At 37.5% G+C, this 22,061-nt stretch overlaps 1 protein-coding gene across 3 annotated transcripts in view; it reads left to right on the top strand.

The window, feature by feature from the left end:
* Positions 1-12,826: 12,826 nt before the first annotated feature.
* LOC148852837 (eukaryotic translation initiation factor SUI1 family protein) overlaps positions 12,827-22,061 on the top strand; it is a 94,939-nt gene continuing 85,704 nt past the window's right edge. For 2 of the 3 annotated variants that reach the window (XM_088944707.1, XM_088944709.1), the window contains exon 1: positions 16,830-16,996. In XM_088944707.1, coding sequence (XP_088800833.1) covers positions 16,862-16,996 — 135 coding nt within the window. In that variant the 5' untranslated portion in view covers positions 16,830-16,861. Of the gene's footprint in view, positions 12,958-16,829; positions 16,997-22,061 lie in introns of those variants that run through there. The other variant, XM_088944708.1, reaches the window with a different exon arrangement.

Genomic DNA, 22,061 nt, shown 5'->3' with positions numbered 1-22,061 from the left:
AATCCTCCCTCCACTGAAGATGACACAGCTCAGGGTGAGACACAATCAGCAGGTAGTTTTCACCAAGAACTAGTGATTCTTCAACATAAATCGAATAGGACAGTGAGCACAGTTTCTACATTGCTTCTTCTCACAAGAAACAATATCAAGATCCAATCTTGATTGAATCCAAGAATTGGAGATCGAACAGGGTGGGGCGGCAAGAATGGGAAGAAATAGAGCAGAAGGCAAGAGTAATCTAATTGTGTTGTCTTCTCTCTGTATTCAATGAATGTGTTTTTGGAGGTTCGCCCTGCTCTATTATTTATAACCTTAAAGAAAAAATTTTCTAATCCCATTAGGAGTTTCCTAATCCAAATATTTTATTTGGATCTGGACTCTTTATGTGATAAGGAGAATTCCTTATCTTATATGTAGATAAAGATTAACTTTTCTAATCAAACTAGGAGTTCCTTTGATCCAAATATTTATTTGGATCAAGACTCTTTAAGTGGATAAGGATAATCCCTTATCTTATCTGTTGATCCAAATCCTGGATCTGCCCCTATTTAACTAATCTAATTAACCTAGTCCAAAATGGGCTTTTAGGCCCATTAAGCATTCAGGTCTACTTTAATGCTGGCTAACTTGGCTCTCTTTGTATGGTGTGGGACCCTATCATTGATCTAAACATCAGCCACATGGGTTTAACCTAGCCTCTATTACAAGGCCAGGCTGAATTCAATGTTGAATGCAGTGAACCCCTGAGTCCATCACTTCAACAGTTGAAATCAACTGTAGGCTATTTAGGTTTCCATCAAAGAGAGTGCATCCTCGATCATTCACTTTGTCCGACAAAGGGGCTGATCCTGTCACTATGATCACCCACTTAGATGAATTCTCGGACTGTCCCAACATACCCAGGTTTTGACCCTCTCTAAGGATCTTATTGATTGGCATATCAAAGACAGCCCAATCCGACACCTAGTGCAGTATCATAATCGAGTGTAGGGGTCAGGTATAACATTCTAGTTTTGACCATCTATCTACAAGGTCCAAGGCAATACTGGAATTTTGGTCCAGTTCAGGGTTTCAAGAAAACCCACACTGCATGTACCTTAGGTCTCACCCTGGTAGCTGAGACAAGCCACCCCAACCAACTTGGTGGTACATTGTCAGCCTTGGAATGATAAATCTTCCCAGATCTATCCAATGGCTGTGAAGATTCTAAACTAACACGAGTCTCATATGTGTCCAGTTTAAGGGTATTACACAAAAATACACCATAATAACATGAATAAAATATGTACTTTATTCATTTACAATAAATGTCATAATGTACATCATGTTGATTGGAGCCAAAGGGCATACACTATCTAATAGTACGAGCTGCAGCCAAACGACCAAGGGGCAATTTGATGCAAAGTATGAACACTGCGGTGTGATGCATGTCAATTGGTCAACATGGTGACCCATCGATAGACAGCCCAAGCTCTTAAAACATCTATAAATGAAGTGGAAAATGTCATTTTGGTTAACACACTACACATTCTAACCAAATTGTACTCAGTTTTTTAGGTCCATAATGGAGCACAATAACGTTACTACTGTTATTATTCCACAGAGGGAGTTGCCTAACTTGATCCCTCACAAATTGAACGCACCAGATGCTGAGTCAATCATGAATTCTGGAAATGGCCTCTACCAAGCAACCATGGCCTTCAACATGCGTGGTCACGAGGTAAGCATACAAACAGCGGCTGCTATAGGAATTTGTCAACGTGTGTGGTGGATATCACATACCCCAAGTACCGCAATGCTCTTAGGCAAAGTTGGATCCTACAGAGAGACGTGGACGCTTTAGTGCAGGAGAATTTGGCTTTGGGCTAGCAGAATTTGGAGCTTGGATGCAAAGTCATAGAGATGAGAGCCCAGGTAAAAAAAAATGTGTATCGTGCAAACAATCTGTAGCGTTAGTAGTCGTATCATCCCTTCCGCAATCCACCCCACCCTTATGATTAGTACCTATTTGGAAATTTTATTGTTAGTAGTTGTATCATCGCTATCTGGAAATTGTAATGACAGTAGTTGTGTACTTTTGATACTTGCTCGCACTTTTGATACTTGGTCCGAAGCATCTCCGCCTCATCTGGGTATGTCCAAGGGACCTCTCCCCACCCCGTGCATGTGGTTCCGCTACCCAACTACCCCCCCCCCCTTTGGGATCATTTCTAGGAATTGCCAGAGTTGCTTAGAGGCTAATCCGGTGGGCACGGAGGGGTGCGATGGCCACCAAACCACTCCCCCTACTGCCACTAACACAATGAACATCCCAAAACCTTCTGGTTGCCCATCGGTCCAATGGACCGGACCGATGGTGGGAAATAGTGGTTCTGCAAAAGTACTGTTTTCCACCGTCGGCCTTCCCCGTTGGCCCGGGGCATCTCCGCCTCATCTGGGTACTGATAACTCTGCATTTTGATACCTTAAGAACATCAATTCAAGGGTATTTTTTGCCTTAGAATAGTCAAAATGTGTCATTTTCCCAGTTAAATGCAATGTTGTGGCCTCTGAGGGTCTCTATGCAAATTCTGGGGAAAATTGGAAAGTTTTCATGGCTGAAAATGTAGATTTTGGAAAGTTGGTGTGAAGTCTAACTGAGAGAGGGGGTGTTTTTGTGAAAATTTGAAAATGGAGGGCCCCTCCTAACTGCTAAACCCAGTATGGCGCCCCTCCTAACTGCTAAACCCAGTATGGCGCCCCTCCTACTATATTAGCATGCTCTCCTCTCCTTAGCAAACCCTAGGGCGTCTTTTAACCTATTCTTTTCATCCTTGGGAAACCCTAGCCGCCCCTAATTGTTTAATCTCCACCCTCCACCTCTTCTAATCTCCACCATCCATTCTAGGGCACTCTTTTTGTAGCTTTTAAACCCTAGGGCACCACCTAACTGCTAATCCTCACCATCAGCCCCTAACCACTAGATCTCAACCCTCCACTCCATCTTCTATCTCAGCCATCCACTCTAGGGCGCCACCCACGTCTTTTAATCTCCACCTTTCAGCCCTAGGTGCCTCAATCTTCACCATCTATTTCTAGGCACCCAAATCTCAGCCCTACATAATATTGGGCACCCTCTCCTTCTATTCTTAGCCTTAGGATCACCCCAAAACCATCCTAACCCTCCATTAGAAACCCTAGGGGTGCCCCAAACTTTGCTAAAACCCAACTGCCGCCCCCTCTTTCTCTCTATTCCCAATTATATCCACCATTCTCTATAAAAAGGACCCTAGGGGCCCTAGAGAAGGGGCTGGTCAATTCACCCAATTACAAGGCTAAGGTTTCTTGAGGAGTTCAAGGGTTGTAGATGGGGAGGATGCCCAGTTCTTGTCAAGAGGGGTTCTTGCAAGATGTTCAATCAATCTGCAACTACCGCCACTAGATCTGATCAACTTATTTTCTTCCTTTTCTTTTCTATTATCTATATTTCTGTGTTCTTTTAGAATTAATTCTTATTCGTTTCTCTGTTTTGCAGATTTGATTTCGTCTAGTTCAAGTCTAAGGTGTCTCGAGGGATTCGAGGGTTGTAGAAAGGAAGGACGCCCGATTCTTGTCAGGAGGGATTCCTGTAAGCTGCCCGGCCGATCTACAGCTACCGCCACTGGATCCAAATTCTGGATCAACTTTGTTTATTTTTTTTATTTCTTTTGTTGATTTCTGCACTTTGTTAAATTCTGGATTTTATTTATTGTTTTGTTTAATTCTAAATCATTTAAATTCAGCAATAATAGATTTTATTTTCTTATTTTCTGCAATTCCCAATTGTATTCTCTTGTCCAGATCCAAGCACATACTAATTTTTCCCTCGCTTCCTTGTTGATACAACACGTTCTCATCCCTTTACTACGTTAGTAGTTGTTTGAGAGTCGGAATAAAATTATAAATATTAAAATTGGTGTTTCGAAGTGTTTAACGATGCGCTCTGGACACACCAGGTACTTATAGGGGACCTCTCCCCACCCCGTGGAGGTGGTTCCGCAGCTCGTCTTCCCCTAGGACCACTTCTAGGAATTGCCAGAATCGCCCAGAGGCCAATCCGATAGGTGCGGAGGGGTGTGATGGCCACCAAACCCACTCCCCTATTGTCACTAACACAATGAGCATCCCGAAACCTTTTGATCACCCGATAGCCCAAGCCGACGATGGGGAACGGTGGTTCTACAAAAGCATCGTTTCCCACCGTCGGCCTTCCCCATTGGCCCGGGGCATCTCCGCCTCATCTGGGTACTTATATGGGACCTTTCCCCACCTCATGGAGGTGGTTCCGCCACCCGTCTACCCTTGCGCCCCCCCTGGAACTGCTTCTAGGAATTGCTTGAATCGCCTAGAAGCCGATCCGGTGGGTGTGGAGGGGTGTGATGGCCACCAAACCCGCTACCCCTATTGCCACTAACACAACGAGCATCCTGAAACCTTCCGATCGCCCATCAGCCCAATGGCCAGGGTCGACTGTGGGAAACGGTGGTTCTACAAAAGTACCATTTCCCACCGTCAGCTTTGCCCGTTGGCCCAGGGCATATCCTCCTCATCTGGGTACTTGTAGGGGACCTCTCCCCACCTCGAGGAGGTGGTTCTACCGCCCGGATACCCCCATGCCCCCCCTCTAGGACCGCTTTTGGGAATTCGCAGAATCGCCTGGAGGCCAATCCAACGTTTTGTGGAGGGGAGTGATGGCCACCAGACCTACTTCCTACTACTACCACTCACCCATCGAGCATTTCGACATTTTTTGATCGCCCATCGGCCCAATGAACCAAGCCAACGGTGGGAAATAGTGGTTCTACAAAAGCACTATTTCCCACCATCGGCCTTCCCCGTTGGTCGGGGCATCTCCTCCTCATCTGGGTACTTATAGGGGACCTCTCCACACCCCGAGGAAGTGGTTCAGCCGCTCGACTACCCCTGCGCCCCCCCCTCCGAAACTGCTTCTAGGAATTCACAGAATCACCGGGAGGCCGATCCGACGGGTGTAGAGGGGTGCGATGGCCACTAGACCCACTTCCTCCTACTGCCACTCACCCAACGAGCATCTCGATACCTTCCGATCACCCATCGGCCCAATGGCCAGAGCCGATGGTGGGAAAGGGTAGTTTTGCAAAAGCATCGTTTCCCACCGTCGGCCTTCCCTATCGGCCCGAGGCATCTCCACCTCATCTGGGTACGTCCATGGGACCTCTCCCCACCCCATGCATGTAGTTCCACTACCCAACTACCCCCGCATGCAAAATAGATCTTAGTTTCGGCGAAGAGATCTTAGTTCCAACATCCTTAAAGGCTTTCTTCTTCATTACTTCTTTATTCATTTCAAACGAAAACCCAGGAGTAGAGATGTTGATATTAGTTCCGAAGAAGAGATCTCAATTCCAACATCATCAAAGGCTTTCTTCATTATGGGCTTCAGACTTTGTTGTACGATCTGAGATTCTTCTTCCTCGCTTTTTGAGAAAGTATAAAGAGAGCAATCATAGAAAGAAAGAGCAAGTAGCAGGAGATCTCAAAAACCAAAACCCCTATCATCCACCAACCAAGATGTCGTAGTCACGTAGCAGCTCATAGTGCAACAACAACGGGCACAACTCCCATACTTGCTCCGTAGTTGTGGCCGCTTCTGAATCCATCGGTGGATTCATGTTGTTTGGTGTTCAAGTCACCAAGGGCTCAACCAGTAATACCATAAGACAGAGCCCTGGTGCTTTCAAGTATCTACTTAGATTATGGTGTCTTTTGCATCTCCCAAGCTTTTTGCTAAAACATCCAAGGCCATGCATCCATTGGCATTTAAAGCTCCATATATTTGCTTTTCCTAAGAAAAATAATAATAAATTCATCCTCCTTTAGTTGCTACCCATCAAGATTAAGCTTCATAGTTCAGATTGATGTAACTATAACATTTAATAGAAACCATCGCTGTCTCTGACTATGGAACTGGTGTTAGAATTCAAGTTGATCTTAAGGCATGTGGGGTGCTTGGCATGTATTGCTCCACTGTCATGTAGGTATAGAGGGGGATAGAGGAAAAACTAGATGCGGCACAAACAAAATTTCAAGTAATTCAAGTCTCCATAGGTAATATATAGGGTAAATTTGGAGGATGATGGAATGTTAGCCATCGTTGGGTTTGAAAGGTTAGGGTTTTTGATGAATTAGCATTGTTAGCACCCAATTTTTGCTTGGTCCCTTCACCCTACATCTTTGTACTCCCCTTTTGCACTCCAAAAGCTTAAAACACAACCAGATCAACTTGAGACTTTACATGAAAAAACCCTCATTTGACACAATCCACAGGGCAAACAAGAAACCTTGGTCAGACATCATCCCTAGACTTGAAAAACTATAACTTATTTACACATCAATTTTAATGACTAAAGTCTAAAGATCCATCGTTCGTTATGCCAACTTTCTTTCTAATGGCCTCGATCTATGCAATATCCAAATTTCGACTCCTCCAAAATCAAATCCAACATACCCATCACTTTAAGATCACTAGGAAATAATCAACTAGCGAATCCCACCATGAATTTTCAACAACCAACCACAAAAACATCAAGATCCCATTCGAATGGCCTTGAATGATTACCAAGATCGACCATATCTTTTTCAAATCAAAACCATCCACTTGACTCCTCCCCTTAATCCATGCCTACCTACCAAATTGTAGCTCAAAATTCCTCATTTTGACCAACCACCAAGCCAAGATCCTATTTTAACAAATCTCATTACAATGGAGTTTATCACCTTTCATCCCAACCTCATATAGCCAATCAAACCTTACCACTGTGTTCAAAAACCCTAGTACATCAAATTTTATGATCAAACACCTCCGTTTGACCATTAAAAAAGTGAGATTCCATTTTAAGCCTTATCGTTAGTTGATAAACAATTAGCTAAAACATAGACCCAAACCAAATTAGTCAATCTATACCTTTGACCAAAGATCCATCATCACTTCCATTAGATTCAGGATGTTCAAAAATGCCAACCCACCAAATTTCATCCCAAAGTTCCCCCATTTGACCATTCATTAGACAAAGATTTTATTTCAACAAATCTCGTAAACCCGAACTTGTCAGCCATAGGCCTCAATCATCCCGACCCCATTTGACCAATCAAACATTACCATAAAGTTCGGAGACCTAAAAAACCCCAACACATCAAATGTCATGACCAAATTCATCCGTTTGACTGTTAAACTAGAAAGATGTCATTTCAACACACTACATTAAATTGCCACATCATCTGGCCCAACTTGAAACCTTAAAAGGGTGATGGCTAATGTCATACCCATTCTTAACTCATTAGAACACTTGAGCCAATGAAACAAAATCTAATAGGCTTAAAAGGCTCAAAATACCAAACAGACTCCTACTTAAAGCCAAGAAAAGATAAAACCACTTTAAAAAGTTCATCAATTTTACTTTTTTGCCACTGTCAACCCCAAATACGGGGCTGCAACGTCTGGCACGCCCCGGGCTCCCACTGGACGCACAAAACCCATGAAAATCATTCCCAAATCAAAGAAAATGTTTCACCAAACAAATAAGCTTGATTGGCCACCTATTTCTTTGAAGAATCTTTTCTTTTTCTTGTGACAAACTCTGTTAACTGTAGATAGATGAGTTTTAGACTTGACCCCCCCTCCCATTCTCTATAAATACTGATCTAATTCGAGCTCAAAAGAGGGGGAGAAGATCAGAGAAGAGAGGCAACCTAAAGGGGACTAGAGGGAAGAAACTTGAGAGAAGTCCCTAGAGAAAGAAAAAGAGAGAGAAGGCAGGAGAGTTTCCCAACTCCTGTAACACACTCAATTTGCTTGAAACCCAAAATCCTTGAAGCCAAGCTCAAGCCCCATCCCCTATTTCAACACCATAAACGCCCAGGTTAGCTTCTACCTTGATCAATTTTCATTTGAAGTCCTTTTAGCTGCTGGAAAGATTGTTTCAAGGTCGAACGCAAGAGGTAGGCATCTCAGATTGAGAAAAAGAGGTAGAGAGGCGAGGGTCTTAGGGAAACTAGTACCTAAGACCCGATAACATCACCTCAAATCAATTCTAGGTGAAGTTGGAAACATTTTTGCCAGATTTCAGGGGCTCTGAGCAATCTTGTTAGTTTGTGTTTTGTCAAAATCTAAGCTTGAACAACTCCCATATTGGGCTGCTACAACAACTTAGAGAGAGGGGTGCCTAGTACCTTCCCTCTCCCCATCCTTGGAACCCAAAATCTTTTGGTTGTGTGCCTTTACCATGAAAAACGGAGTCACTATCAAAGACCTAAATCAAGTTTTTCAAACCTGAAAATGAGGGCCCATTTCCTCTAAAAAATGGGTGGTGACTCCAACTCCTTTGAATCGACCATGAGCTTCCTGGAGCTCACAAGTGTTTTTTCCCCTTTTCCTTGTTTTGTTTTGAAATTTTGAAGAAGAATAAAAGGTAAAATTATTTTTTTGTCTTTCTATTAATGGACGCTAACAGTAAGGGAAGTATTAGTCAATTGTCAGAAACTGTAGAGGTAGCGTTAATCAATTTTCAAATAGTAAGGGTACACTTAGTCAATTAGCTAACCATAAGGGTAGTTTAAGAAATTTACCCTTAAATCTATATCCAATACTTTTAAGAATACTAGTAATTAAGCACGTGCATTGTACGTATGATTTTTTTTCATATTAATTACTTCAATTTTAGATATACCATAATTAGGATAGAAATTAAAAATTAATAAAAGTAACAATATTGTTAAAAATAAACTTAAATACTTGTACTAAATGTGCACCTACAAAAATTTTAAATTACAATAATAATAACAATTAATAATAACAATAATAATTATTATTATTGTTATTGTTGTTGTTGTTGTTGTAATCATTATTATTACTAGTATTACTATTACTAAATTTTGTATTCCATTTATGTCTTAAATAAAAATAATTTTTATTTTAACAATTATTTTTATTAGAACATTAGAAATTTTTTGAAATGTCTTTGAAAAAACTTTGTACTTTTTTATCTTTTGTGTTTTATCTTTTTTAAATATTTATTATTCAACTATGACATCATGAATTTTTTTGAAAAGTTGGATCATTGACCCACCATTTAAATAAGAAGATAGCTTTGCTTTCTCAGTTTTAAATTATATATTTCATCTACATTATATACATAATTTTTACTTATCACACATAATTCTTGTTTGACATAATTAATATAAAATTTTTTATATATTCTTTTGATTACTTGTACTTTTTTATTATTTTTTAAATATTTATTATTTAACTATTATATTATCGATTATTCCATTTGACCCAAACCACTAACCCACAACCCGAAAAGAAAATAGTTTAATTTTTAGGTTGACATTAAATTTTGTATTACATTTACATTATTGATAAAACTATATCTTATGTATAATATTTATTTTTGTGATTTTTTGTATTTTCTATTTTTAAAAGTTTTATCATTTGACTACAACGTCATTTTATTTCTAGGTTGATTTCAATTTTGGCATTCTATTTTCATCATTTACAAAAATACTTCTTATATTTCATACTTATTTTTGTTTACTATAATGAATATATAATATTAATGACATGCCCAATTCTTTTTTGTATTATATATTTTATTTATTTTAATTATTATTATTTAATTATGTAATTATTTATTAAAGGATTTGACCGCAGATGGTTGAATTGCTTTTTTTTTTGTGAGGATGGTTGAGTTGCTTACCCACCACCGAAAGAAAATAAAATGGTTTTGTTTTCAAAATATTTATTTTTATATTATTAAAATTAATGTTGTGGATTTAATTAGTAGAATTTAATGATGAGAAAGATATATCTTAAATATAGAATTTAATAAGAGAATATACCTTAGATATGAGATTTAATGAGAGATAATAGGAAAATGGTTTTACTTCCAATTGGTTTTAAATTTTACATTTCATTTCCATCATTAATTAAAACATTTCTTATTTATAATAAATGTTTTCAACTTGTTGACCCTCTCGATTGAACCATTCAAATAGTCACTCGGCCTTGATTCTAGGTTTGGTTTTGTTGAAACCCCCTCTTTTGGTTGAAAACCGTCTAACCTGGGCGGTTTAACCATTGACCTATTCGACCTAGTAACCAAGTCGCAAATTGCATACTTAATTATGTTCAAACTTTTGGAAGTCATAACTTTGCACTCCGATGTCTAATTGGGGTTATTTTTTTTTATATTTTTTAGTAACTTTTCAAGATATATACATCCCAAGGGCATTATGCGCCTTATCTTGCTATTTTCGCGAAAAAACCCTTTTTTTGGCCCCAAATTGCAAATTTTAATATTTTTTATAAATAAAAAAATTAACACAAAATTAAAAAACATAAATATATGTAACATAATACATATATTATATGTTATATATAAAACATAATTATAAAATATATGTAAAACATAACTATGATATATGTAAAACATGATTATACTATTTATTGATAAAATATGTATTTTTACACACACACACACACATACAGTGTTGACGCAAAGCAGTTTAACTAGTTTGACCTTGACAATCGAATTGATGACTTGTGACCCAAAGGCAAAAGTATGTCGGCCTCCGGGTCGGTTTTTAAAACATATACTTATTATTGTTTAATATGTCAACTATATGATGTTAAAAACGTTCCCATTTTTTTAATTTCTATATTTTTTTTTCATTTTATATATATTTTTATTTTATTATTTAATTGTGGCAACATGGATTGGCCGCCCATTTGACCCAAATGGTTTAATTTCTTACCACCACCTAGACTAAAACACAATTTTTTCTAGGTAGATTTTAAAAGTATAAGTTTTTATGTTATTGAAATTATTAATTTATTATGCATGTATTTAATTATAGAATTTAATAGTGAGAAGAAACAAATAAATGTTAAATATATAATTCAATGAAGGTGAACACAAATTAATACCTTAAATGTTGGATTTAATGAGAGATAATTGAATGCATTAAATATCTTACAATTAACTCTTATCAACTCATTTAATATCAACAATTAATTACCCTTTTTGCCCTCATTTTTATCAATAAATTTAAATATAAAGGGGTAAGTTTTGTCATCACAAAATTCTAGAAATATTCTTGAAGCTATTCTTACTTTTTAAGGTAGTATAGATAGATTAAACCCATGTTTTTTTTTAAATTACCAAAAATGAAATCATTCTTCTATCTATGTGGTGGGTAAGCAATTTAATTTAGTCAACCTGTGATGTTATAGTTAAACAATAAAAATTTTAAATATAAATAAATACAACCAATAAAAAAAGTATTGAAAAAATTAGGCACATCCCTAATATTTTATATTGTTCATATATTAAAGAAAAATAAATATAATAAACAAGAATCAATAAATCTACATGTTGATCTTAGAGCCAACATTTCACAATCTGTTCATTCATGCGGGGTGCATGAAGCGCTAAGCCATTAATGCTGTTGTGAATGTTAACCTGAGAAAGTCTGTGAAACTAAGGTTTCATATGTGTTATATCATTTTGATGGCCGGACAACTTAAGAATTACCTTCATTCTTAATTCAAAAAGTGTTATGAAACATACTTAGATAAAGACGGGGTTGCAAAAGTAGTTATAGATCTCATGGAATAAGTTAGAATTTAGAATAACACTCTACCTCTCCTTGCTTTTGTAGATAAATAAATTTAGGGGATGAAATTCTGATTACATTACTATAGGCTATACTTTTATTTGTAATAGTTTTTATTAAAGATGGAAAAGAAATACAAAATTTAAAATTGATAAACAATATGCAATTATTTTCCTATTTCGTGGCAAGTCAATATTTCAATTTTCAAGTCAAATGTGTTAATCTAAAAAACTAAAAAAGATACATAAACTTTGTAGAAAGTGTGATAAATAAGAAATATATTTTATTTATAGAAATATAAACAAATTGTATAAATTTTAAACATATCGATACTTATACTACTATTAAAAGTAGGAAGGAGCTTGTGAAACTTCTTTTTGAGTAAAATACTCATTTTTTTTTTGAATTTAGTCCCTCTCTAATTATAAGGGTAGAAAATGTAATTTGAACTACTATTTTTCACCTTATTCAGTTTCTTATCACCAACTAATATACTTAAGGTATTAACCCCCACTCTTATTACTGGAAACACTCCTCCCATTCCTTTTCAGAAAAATATATATTCTCACCAATAAATTATATTAATTAGATTAGTATCCAGTACTAATATAAAATTATATTTTCTTAAAACTAACTCAAAAATGAAATTGTTCTTCTATTTAGGTGGCAAATAAACAAATCAACCATCTAGGTCAAATGAATCAACCAATGATGTTATAATTAAATTATAAAAATTAAAAAGATAAAAATACAAAATTTTTTATAAAATACCTGAAATGTGTAGAAAACATTTGAGCACTTCATTAATATTACATATTGAAAATATTAAATAAAATAAATGAAAAAAATACTTTATATACATAAAATATAAAAATTATAAAAAATATAAATATTCATTATCATTAGCATTATCTAAAATTTCCAACTTCATACACATTTACTAATCCCTGAAAAATCACAAAACGGCGTCTTGACATTCACTTACCATTAAATTTTTTAAGCCCCAAGTTTTATTATTAATTTTGTAGTGCTACTACTTACTACTTACTACCAAGCACCATCTAATTTTTCACAGCGTTTCGCACGTGCGGAGTCTAACTATTTTAACTTTAGGGTTAAAAACGAGGAAATGGGACAAACCGATATTTTTAAGCCTAGAACGGAGAGTTGCCATGCTCTGCCATGGATTGAGGTATTGAGTGAGCCCGGTTACCTCCTGAATCAATGCAAGGAATTAACAAAACCAGCTAAGATCGAGTCTTGAGCTTTGAGAGAAAATTTAAACAGGTGGATATATTTTTCTCCCTTTTAATTTTCCCTTCCTCCTCTCATCTTTTTTTTTTGGGCCATGATGCAGTGTCTTGGGAAGAACCGATAGTTTTTTGTTCTTTGATCAGGGAAAATTGATTCTGTTTGGGGAAGAAACTGATTACTTTTTCTTTTTGGGAATAACTGATAATTTGGACGAATTTTTATTGAACCGTCCTGTTCTTCTGTTAACTGGTTCCATTTTGCGGTAGTTCAAGTGATAAACTTGGTTTTGTACCCAACCAAACTGCCGCTCACCGGCCTGTAAAAAGCTTTTCTACTTGATTCCATGTTAAACTTGGGAATTCTTTAGTAAATTTATGAAATTTGCATGAACTTTCTGAGATATTAAAAACAAAGAATTAAATACCTTGGATCTTTCGACAAATTGTATTTCTGGTTGTAGGAATAAAGAAATCCTTCTGAAAATTTTAATGTTTATACATATAATGGAATTGAAATTGTGCTTGTGGTTTTCCATATCCTACTGGTTTTTGGAGCTAATTTTTAACTCCCAAGTGTTTTATTTTTACAAAGAATGCAATTCATGAACTCATTCATTATGCTAACAATATGTATGTATTACATTACATGAAGGGATACTAATTAATTGAGTCATTTTAGGACGCAGGAGATACATTATAGTATCACATTCCCAATAAGCGACAAAGCTACTGAATTCTTAATAACATATTCTGCAATCTTCCTTCCTTCTTTGGACTTTTGAGGGTTAATGATGCTACTGATATTTCAATGATATAGACTTAATAAATAATAGTATATATAGATATATAAAGTAGTATTTATATTTATTTTAACAGTGAGCTTGAATTGAGCCCAGTTATAAATAGAATACTAACAAATGAAGCTCTTACCTTCACAAGTGGAAATAGATATTCTCACTGGAGCAACTTCAATTTTGCAAACAGATTATTTTTGACTGTACACAGAGCCTAACACTTCTGTGAAATTGGAACAGGTTTTCTCAACTGTAGTCTTATTTACAACTACACTCCATTTTTAAGTTCTATGCTTCTTTTTGTTTCAGATTCTTGATATTGTATGTGTTCATTTGGTCTATAGCTATACACCCTAGTATGTAGCTGCCACTGAGTCTCTGCTATGCTTGATTAAAAGTTTGTTTCCCTAATATTTGAACTTAAATGCTTTTAGATAATTTTGTTATCTGTTGATTAGTTTCTGATTTAACACTTACTAATTGTCTTTATTTTGTTATAGAACATAGAATCATAGAAAACAATATAGTTTACCAAATATTAGATATGATGTTTTTAAATGGTTTAGCCAGTTAACTGTTAAAACTGTATAGTACTTGAATGTGCAACCATTGTGTTAAATAACTTGATGTTCCAACTAATGTGCCACTAAGTTTCTTAGAACATTTCATTTCTTTAAATATTCAGATTTGCTCCTCTATTTGGTTCAGGCATGTGTCTCACCTTCTGCTTCTTTATTTTATGTCTTTGCTGAAAATACCATATGCTATTGCTGAATGTATAGAAAAAGGGAAAATTCCCGATTAGTACCCTGTACTTTGGGCCTAGTGCCACTTTGGTCCCCGAAATTTAAAACGCAATAATTCAGTACCCGAACTTTCAAAACGTGCCAATCCAGTACCTGTTGTTAACCAGCTGTTAAGTGGCATGTGAAAATTTAACCAAGTGAAGATGGTTTGCAACAAAGGGATCTCCTTCAGCTCACAACTATTAATGAACTCATTAAATTTTCACATGCTAGTTGTGATAGACTGATGGACGTTTGGTTTCACTACAAAATTGATTACATTAAAATCTCCACCCAAACACCAAGGTCCCCCCACAAGTCGTGTATTCCATACAACTCCTCCCACATCTCATTTCTTTCCCTATAGCTTGGCCCATACAGGTTCGTTAGCACCTAAATGAATCCATTCTCAACATTTTTAAAATTTAATGAGATTGAAAAGGTGCTTAACAATTCCTCTAGAGGTTCGGCTACATCCTCCCTCTAAATGGTAACCAAACCTCTAAAAGGCTCCATAGGAAGGCAATGAGGATCAGCTCACCTTAGTTGCCCACACACTTCTAATCCGACTTTTGTCAAGCTCTGGTAACCTTGTTTCCTGTAACAAGACTATATCAAGCTTCTCTCTCCTTAGCTGATCCTTAAACTACTCTCCTTTTCCTAGCAGTCCCCAAAGCCCTAACATTCCAGTTGACAATCTTCATTAAAAAACTTGCTAAGTAACCCTTGTTACCACAGAAAACTCCCTACTTGGACTCCTTTCTTCTATCCCCTCTGGCACTGAATTCAATGTCTCCCTCAATATCTGAGATCAACCTCTCCACCTTTGACTTTTTCTTCCTTTTCCTTTTTCCCTGTCCTCTCCTATTGGAGTTACTCTTGGGGTTCCTTAGAATGACTTCATTTTTGACCCTATTCTTTCTAGTTTTTCCACTCATCCATCTCAACATTCACATTTCTGCCATGCTCATTTTTTGGATATGTTGTTTCTTGACTGCCCAACACTACTCTATACAGCATGGCTAGCTTTGCAACAATTCAAACATGTGAAAATTTTAATCTGTTTATTTCTCTCCTAATTGCATTACTAAATGTGATTAATGTGATGTTAATTATCTTGCATTCCTATTAATGTGATGTCAAGCCCCTTGAGGCAAGCCTGGACAAGTTCATGTGAAGGTCTTAAAATATATAAAGAGATTGGTTTTGTGGTTTTAGTTGCATTTCATTATATTTTAGGATTAGGAGTCTACTGGTTTGATGAAAAAAATCTTGTATTAAGAAGGATGGGAGAGAAATACTAGGGGTTCTAGTTGAGGTGCATATCTGGGCGCACTAGTGCACACACCTTTCCAAAGGGGCTGTGCCTGTGCCTAGGCGAGGTGCATGCTAGGTGTGCCTGAGGTGCACGTTTTAAATCACTAGATGGACATTTTTCCATGTAAAGATGGGAAAATTGGGAAATTTTACCAAGATATTTGGATAATAAAAAATCAATGAAGTTTTCTAAAAGCATGGAATTAGTTGATAATTTTCAAGGAATCTTTAGAAGACATATAATTGCACATTTAAGGCTCAGAAAACCATACCAAACAATTGTATAAATCAAATAAGAGAAGATTAAGAAACTTAAATGGGTATCTTTTTCTCTATCTCCCTTTTAGTCTTTTTTGCCATCTTCTCTTCTTTGTATGCCATTTACTTACTGTTTTGATTTGTGTCTTTAACTCTTTGTTATTATTATATATTTTGATTAGATTGGGAATTCTCTTTTGTAGTTGTGTGCCTTTTTTCTTTTTCTATTAAATTATGGTGACTTGGTAACTGAATTGTATCAGCATAGTTGGCTAACAATCCAATTACTGAATTCCCATTTGTTCTTTTATGAAAGGATTTTTTAAAAGTATGACGATTTAAATGAAATATCAGAAATTTTCTGATGATATTGTAATCTTTTAAACCTTTAATGAATAGTCTATCAACGACACTTGAAATATCACTGATATATTTGCAACATATGAGAGATATTAGGGGAAAAATGATTCTTGGAAAATTTCATATCATCCCCTAGCCAAATGGAGAGGTTTTAGTGAAAATTTGCCAAATGTTGCCAATATTTTGAACCATGCGCACTGCAATGAAACTTTATCATTCTTTAATTCTGTTAATAAAGTTTTCAGTTATTAATTCAAACTGCTGAATTTGTAATGCTCCTTTATATGGATGACAGTGTTTATTGATTAGAATACAGAGAAAGAAAAGTTTCCCAAAGAGTATCTAGAGTACATCATCATCTAAGCGTTATCCCAAAAAGTATCTAGAGAAGTTCTTGGATCTAAATTTTACAAAGGATCACATCATGTTCAAGAAGTCTATTGAGGCAAAGTCCCTGCAACGCTTGTCTGGTGCAGATCGTAAGAAGCTCAAAAGAACTGTAAAGGAAAGATTTCCACAAGCATCAGATGCTGATATTGATGTCATACTTCCTCCTAAGGTAAAAATTTCTGAATGATTTCATACAATGTATATCATAATATTTCATGTCTTATTCAGCTGTTTGTCTTCTCTCCTTTCATCAGGTTATGATGCTTGCTTGGGTAATAAGGTTCTTTTTTGGGAGGATTTGTGGCTTGGGGAATCTCCCCTTAAGGATAGATTCCCAAACTTACATTCCCTTTGAAAAAATTTCAAGTTATTCTTTTCGTGTTTTTAGGGATTCTTGGGGTCTAGGTCTAAGGAGAGGTTTGAGGGACTCAGATTGGCAGATGATCTTTTCTCTCTTCTAAGCTCAGTTTTTTTGGACCAGTCTTGTCTTGATAGTAGAATTTGGACTGAATCTTCTTCAGGTTTCTTTTCTTGTTCTTCCTTTTTCAATGCTTTGGTGCCCCCTTCTAACCCCCGGTTACCTCTTTTCCTGTTAAAGAAGTTTGGATCGCTCCGATACCTCCAAATGTAAGGGCTTTTTGTTTTTTTTTGATGAATAATAATAAGTTTATTGATTCAGAAGCAAATTAGAGTGAGTTCATACATCATCCCAACGAGAGTGCGAGCTGCAGCCCCTCCTTGAACTTACAAGTAAGCTAGGAAAGAAAAACAAGAATCACAACTGAGCCCAAAATAATTCTTCCCTATTTACCCTTTGCTTAGCTAACACATCTGACAGGGTATTTGCTGATCTCCCCACCCACTGTATAGTGACCAACATATTCCTTGTCAACCATCTAAAATTCTTCATTTTATTCTTGTATCGCCACATAGCCTCTTCAGAATTTTTCAACCAACCCACCACCACTTTGGAATCCCCCTTGATTATTAGGTGTTGTACCCCCAGCTGGTTTGCAAATTGGACCCCTTGTACAACAGCTAAAAGTTCTGCCCTGATGGAATTCCCAATTCCCAAGGGACCTGAGTAGAGCAACAAAATCTCTCCCTTCTCATTTCTCAAAGCACCCCCCACTCCGGATAATCCTGGATTACCCATGCTGCTTCCATCAAAGTTCAACTTTATTGAGCCTTCGGGTGGAGGAGACTAGCTTGTAATTGATTTGTCCTTTAGAGATTAACACCTTGCTACTGCTAACCAATTTCTCCAAATGTCATTAAAGGAGAATTGATGAAAGATTTTCAAGGTCTTCAGTCAATGTATTGCCCTGTTTAACACAATCTTTCAAATCTTGGCTGTTCCTTTCCTTATCTTGAAAAATTCCGAGATTCCTTTCTTCCCGAAGAGTCCAAGTCAAGGCAGCACGAGCACATCTCCACATAATTCTCCCTATTTTTGTAGGCCAATAAAAGGTAGAATGGTTGAAGAGCATGTGAACTTCTACTGGTAGACTCCAACTACCCCCAAACAACGAAAGTAGCCAAGTCCAAAGGTATGCAGAAAAGGGACAAGATACTAATAGATGGTAGCAATCCTCACCGTGAGCTCTACAGAGGATACACCAATTAGGAGAAATACAGAGAAAAGGTCTTCTCTTTTGTAGGTTGTCTAAAGTGTTTACTTTCCCATGGAAAACTTCTCAACAAAAAGCCATAATTTTTGGGGGAACTACCCTACACCAAATTTCTTTTGACGGAAAGGGTTGGTGAGTAGAAAGTTGAGAGATGGACTTGAAGAAAGAAGCACAAGTGAAGGTTCCATTGGGTCTAGGAGTCCAAACCCTCTTATCTGGCTTGGAGGGATCCAAACAAACCTGATTAAGACAACCAAGCAAAATAGAAAGAGACTCAATTTCAGCATCCCTAAGTCCTCTACGAAACCCAAAATCCCAAGTAGGATCTAAGGGTGTTCCCAAAGGTGAGACAAATTTTGAGACTACCTCTTTTTTGTACAAAGAAATAGAAAAAAGCGAAGGGAGCAAATCTTTTAACAGTGAGTCTTCTACCCAAATATCCTCCCCAAAAAGGATAGAGTTGCTAGAACAAACTTCATACCTGATAAAATTGAGGAATTGAGGAAGGGTGTTGTGAATAGCCTTCCAAGGTGCTGCTAGGTTAGCTTGCCTCGATACACCCGCATCCCATCCATTCTCTGACCTCCCATGAATGCTTCCCACCACCTCATGCTACAATCTCTCTCTTTTCAAAGGCCATCTCCACAACCATTTCCCTAATAGAGTTTGATTCTTTCTAGCTACCCTCCCAATTCCCAAACCCCCATCTTTTTTACTTCTGCACACAATTTCCCAATTAACCAAGTGATCCTTTTTTTCTTGTCCCGGCACCCATAAGAAGTCTCTCATCAACTTCTCCAGTTTCCTAGCTTCCCTAACTGGTATCCAAAAGACAAACAAATAATAGGTAGGTAAGTTAGCCAAGGTAGCTCTTATTAGGGTAATTCTCCCTCCTAAAGAGATATAGTTCCTCTTCCATGAGACTAATCTCTTCTCAAACTTTTCTAACACTGGGGTCCAAAATCTACTCTCCCTAGGATTTGCCCCTAAAGGAAGCCCTAAATATGACATAGGCCAAGCAGAGGTGGAACACTCAAGGCACTTCGCAATAGCCTCGACCTCCCCTGCCTCCAAATTTATACCTGCTATGCATCTCTTTTCTAGATTTATTCTCAAATTAGAGACACTTTCAAATCCTTTTATTATCTCCTTTAGGTTTTCTACCGTTTCACTAAGACCTCCTTCACAAAAAATCATTAGGTCGTCTGCAAACCGAAGGTGGGTGATGGGGACTTGGTGTCTCCCTATTCTCCAACCCCTAATGGCATCTTCGCTGTCAGCCTTAGTAATGATCCTACTAATCACATCAGCTACTAAGGTAAAAAGGAAGGGTGAAAGTGGATCCCTTTGCCTGACACCCCTGCAAGCTGGAAAAAAATCCCTCATCGTACCATTTACCAGAATAGAGTAGTGACAAGTACCGATACACCCAAATATCCAACTACACCACTTGTCCCCAAAACCACCATTTCACATAACCTCTAATAAAAACTCCCAGTCCACCAAATCATAGGCCTTTTCAAGATCCAATTTACAAATGAATCCTTTCTTACTAGACCTTTTCATTTCCTCCACACACTCATTCGCATTTAAGATCTGGTCTGTTATTTGTCGCCCTTGAATGAAAGCCCCCTGGGTTTCACTAATGATGGGAGGGAGGACTGTTTTGATCCTCAATGAGAGCACTTTAGCCAGAATTTTATAGATGCTTGTCACCAGACTAATAGGCCTATAATCTTTTGGGTGGTTGGCATCATTCTTCTTAGGTATCAAGGCCAAAAATGTGGCATTAATTCCAGGGCTTATAGTGTGATTGTCTGCAAATTCCTTAAAGACTTCAGCTAGATCCTCTTTCAACACCTCCCAACAGTCTTGATAAAAACCCATTGAAAAGCCATATGGACTCAGAGCCTTGGATCTATCCATTAGAAAGACAACTTTCTTAATCTCTTCTTCCTCGAAATCCCTTTCCAGCCACCTTGCCACTCCATCAATTCTTGGCTAATCCACCCTTTCCATGACTGTTCTCTCACTCAAAGGCCTTCTATAAATCGACTTGAAGTGGTCCACAAATTTTCTGGCTATGTCATCCTGGTTGGTAATAACCTCCTCTCCTATCTCTAGCTTGGTCACAAAATTCTTTCTTCGTCTCCCATTTGCCAAATCATGGAAGAATCTAGTGTTCCCATCGCCTTCCTTAATCCACTCGTGTCTAGATTTTTGTCTCCAATTGGTTTCTTTCCTCAATAACACTTCTTCCAAATCCTTTTTTAATTGTCTCCTTAACACTCTGTCCTCCTTGGTCAGCCCATTGTGAGATTCCTTTACATCGAAATTCTCTATTCGAGAGATTAGGCCCAATTTTTGCTCCTCAATTCTACCAAACTGATCTCTATTCCACTCTTTTATTTTGGCTCTCAACCTTTTTAATTTCTTATGGAACTTGATCCCTTTCCATCTTACCCCCCTCTCCTCCTCACCCCACCCCTCCTTCACTTTTTTCACAAAATCTGGATGGGTAAGCCACATATTTTTGAATCTAAAAGGTTTGGGTCCTACAGGAAAAGACTTAGTTCCTATTTGGATAGGACAGTGATCGGAGGTGACCCTGGGTAATGCCATAGCAACCAAGTTTTCCAAACTATTCTCCCAGGCAAGGTTAAATAAGAATCTATCCAACTTCGAGCACAAAGGGGTTTTCTGAAGGTTGGACCAAGTGTAACGGGCTTGCAGCAGAGGTATTTCCTTTAGTTCACAATCTTCAATAAAATCATTAAATTTCCTCATGCTTGTTGAGATTACCTGTTGAAGATTGTTGGTTTCACCAGAGAATCTAATGACGTTAAAATCCCCACCTAGGCACCAAGGACCATCCCATAGCCCCTTGATTGCATATAGTTCCTCCCACATCTCATTCCTCTCTCTATAGGAATTAGGGCCATAAACATTGGTTAAGACCCATACACCCATTTTCTACATTCTTGCACTTAATGGAAACTGAGAATCTGCCTATCAATTCTTCCACTACTTCCACCACATCCTCCCTCCATAGTGTTACAATCCCCCTCGAGGCTCCCCAAGAAGGAGACGATCTCCAACCTAAACCTCTAGACCTCCAAAAACTCCTCACCCATCTCCCATCTAATTCCATCAGTTTGGATTCTTGTAACAGCACAATATCAGGTTTTTCCCTTCGGAGTAGGTCTTTGATCGCCCTTCTCTTCCTTGCACTCCCTAACCCTCTTACATTCCAGCTAATAATTTTCATCGAGACAAAATAGCAAAGGAACCCAATAAGGGGCCATATTCTCCTCATTTTAGGCCCTTCTTCCTATACCCTCTACCACTGAATTCTAAATCCCCCTCAATGTCTGAAATTAGCCTTTCCACTTCAGATCTTTTTTTCTTATTTGTTCCTCTTTCCCCCCCTTCCCAATATAGCAATCATCTTTTTTCTTTCCTCCATCCATTACAACCAATGTTTGAGAAAGAATTTTACCTTGCTCACACTTATTTTGGCTACAACATCTTTCTACAAGTCCTTCATTTTTCTTTTGTTCCTCCATCATTGTACAGATCAACTCCCAAATTCTATCCGCCTCC

Source organism: Nelumbo lutea, chromosome 5 (genome assembly GCF_056320005.1).
Source record: "Nelumbo lutea isolate HS-2025 chromosome 5, American lotus-T2T, whole genome shotgun sequence".
NCBI classification, from domain to species: Eukaryota; Viridiplantae; Streptophyta; class Magnoliopsida; order Proteales; family Nelumbonaceae; genus Nelumbo; species Nelumbo lutea.
Note: the sequence above shows the minus strand (reverse complement) of the source record. Positions and strands in the feature narration are given on the sequence as shown.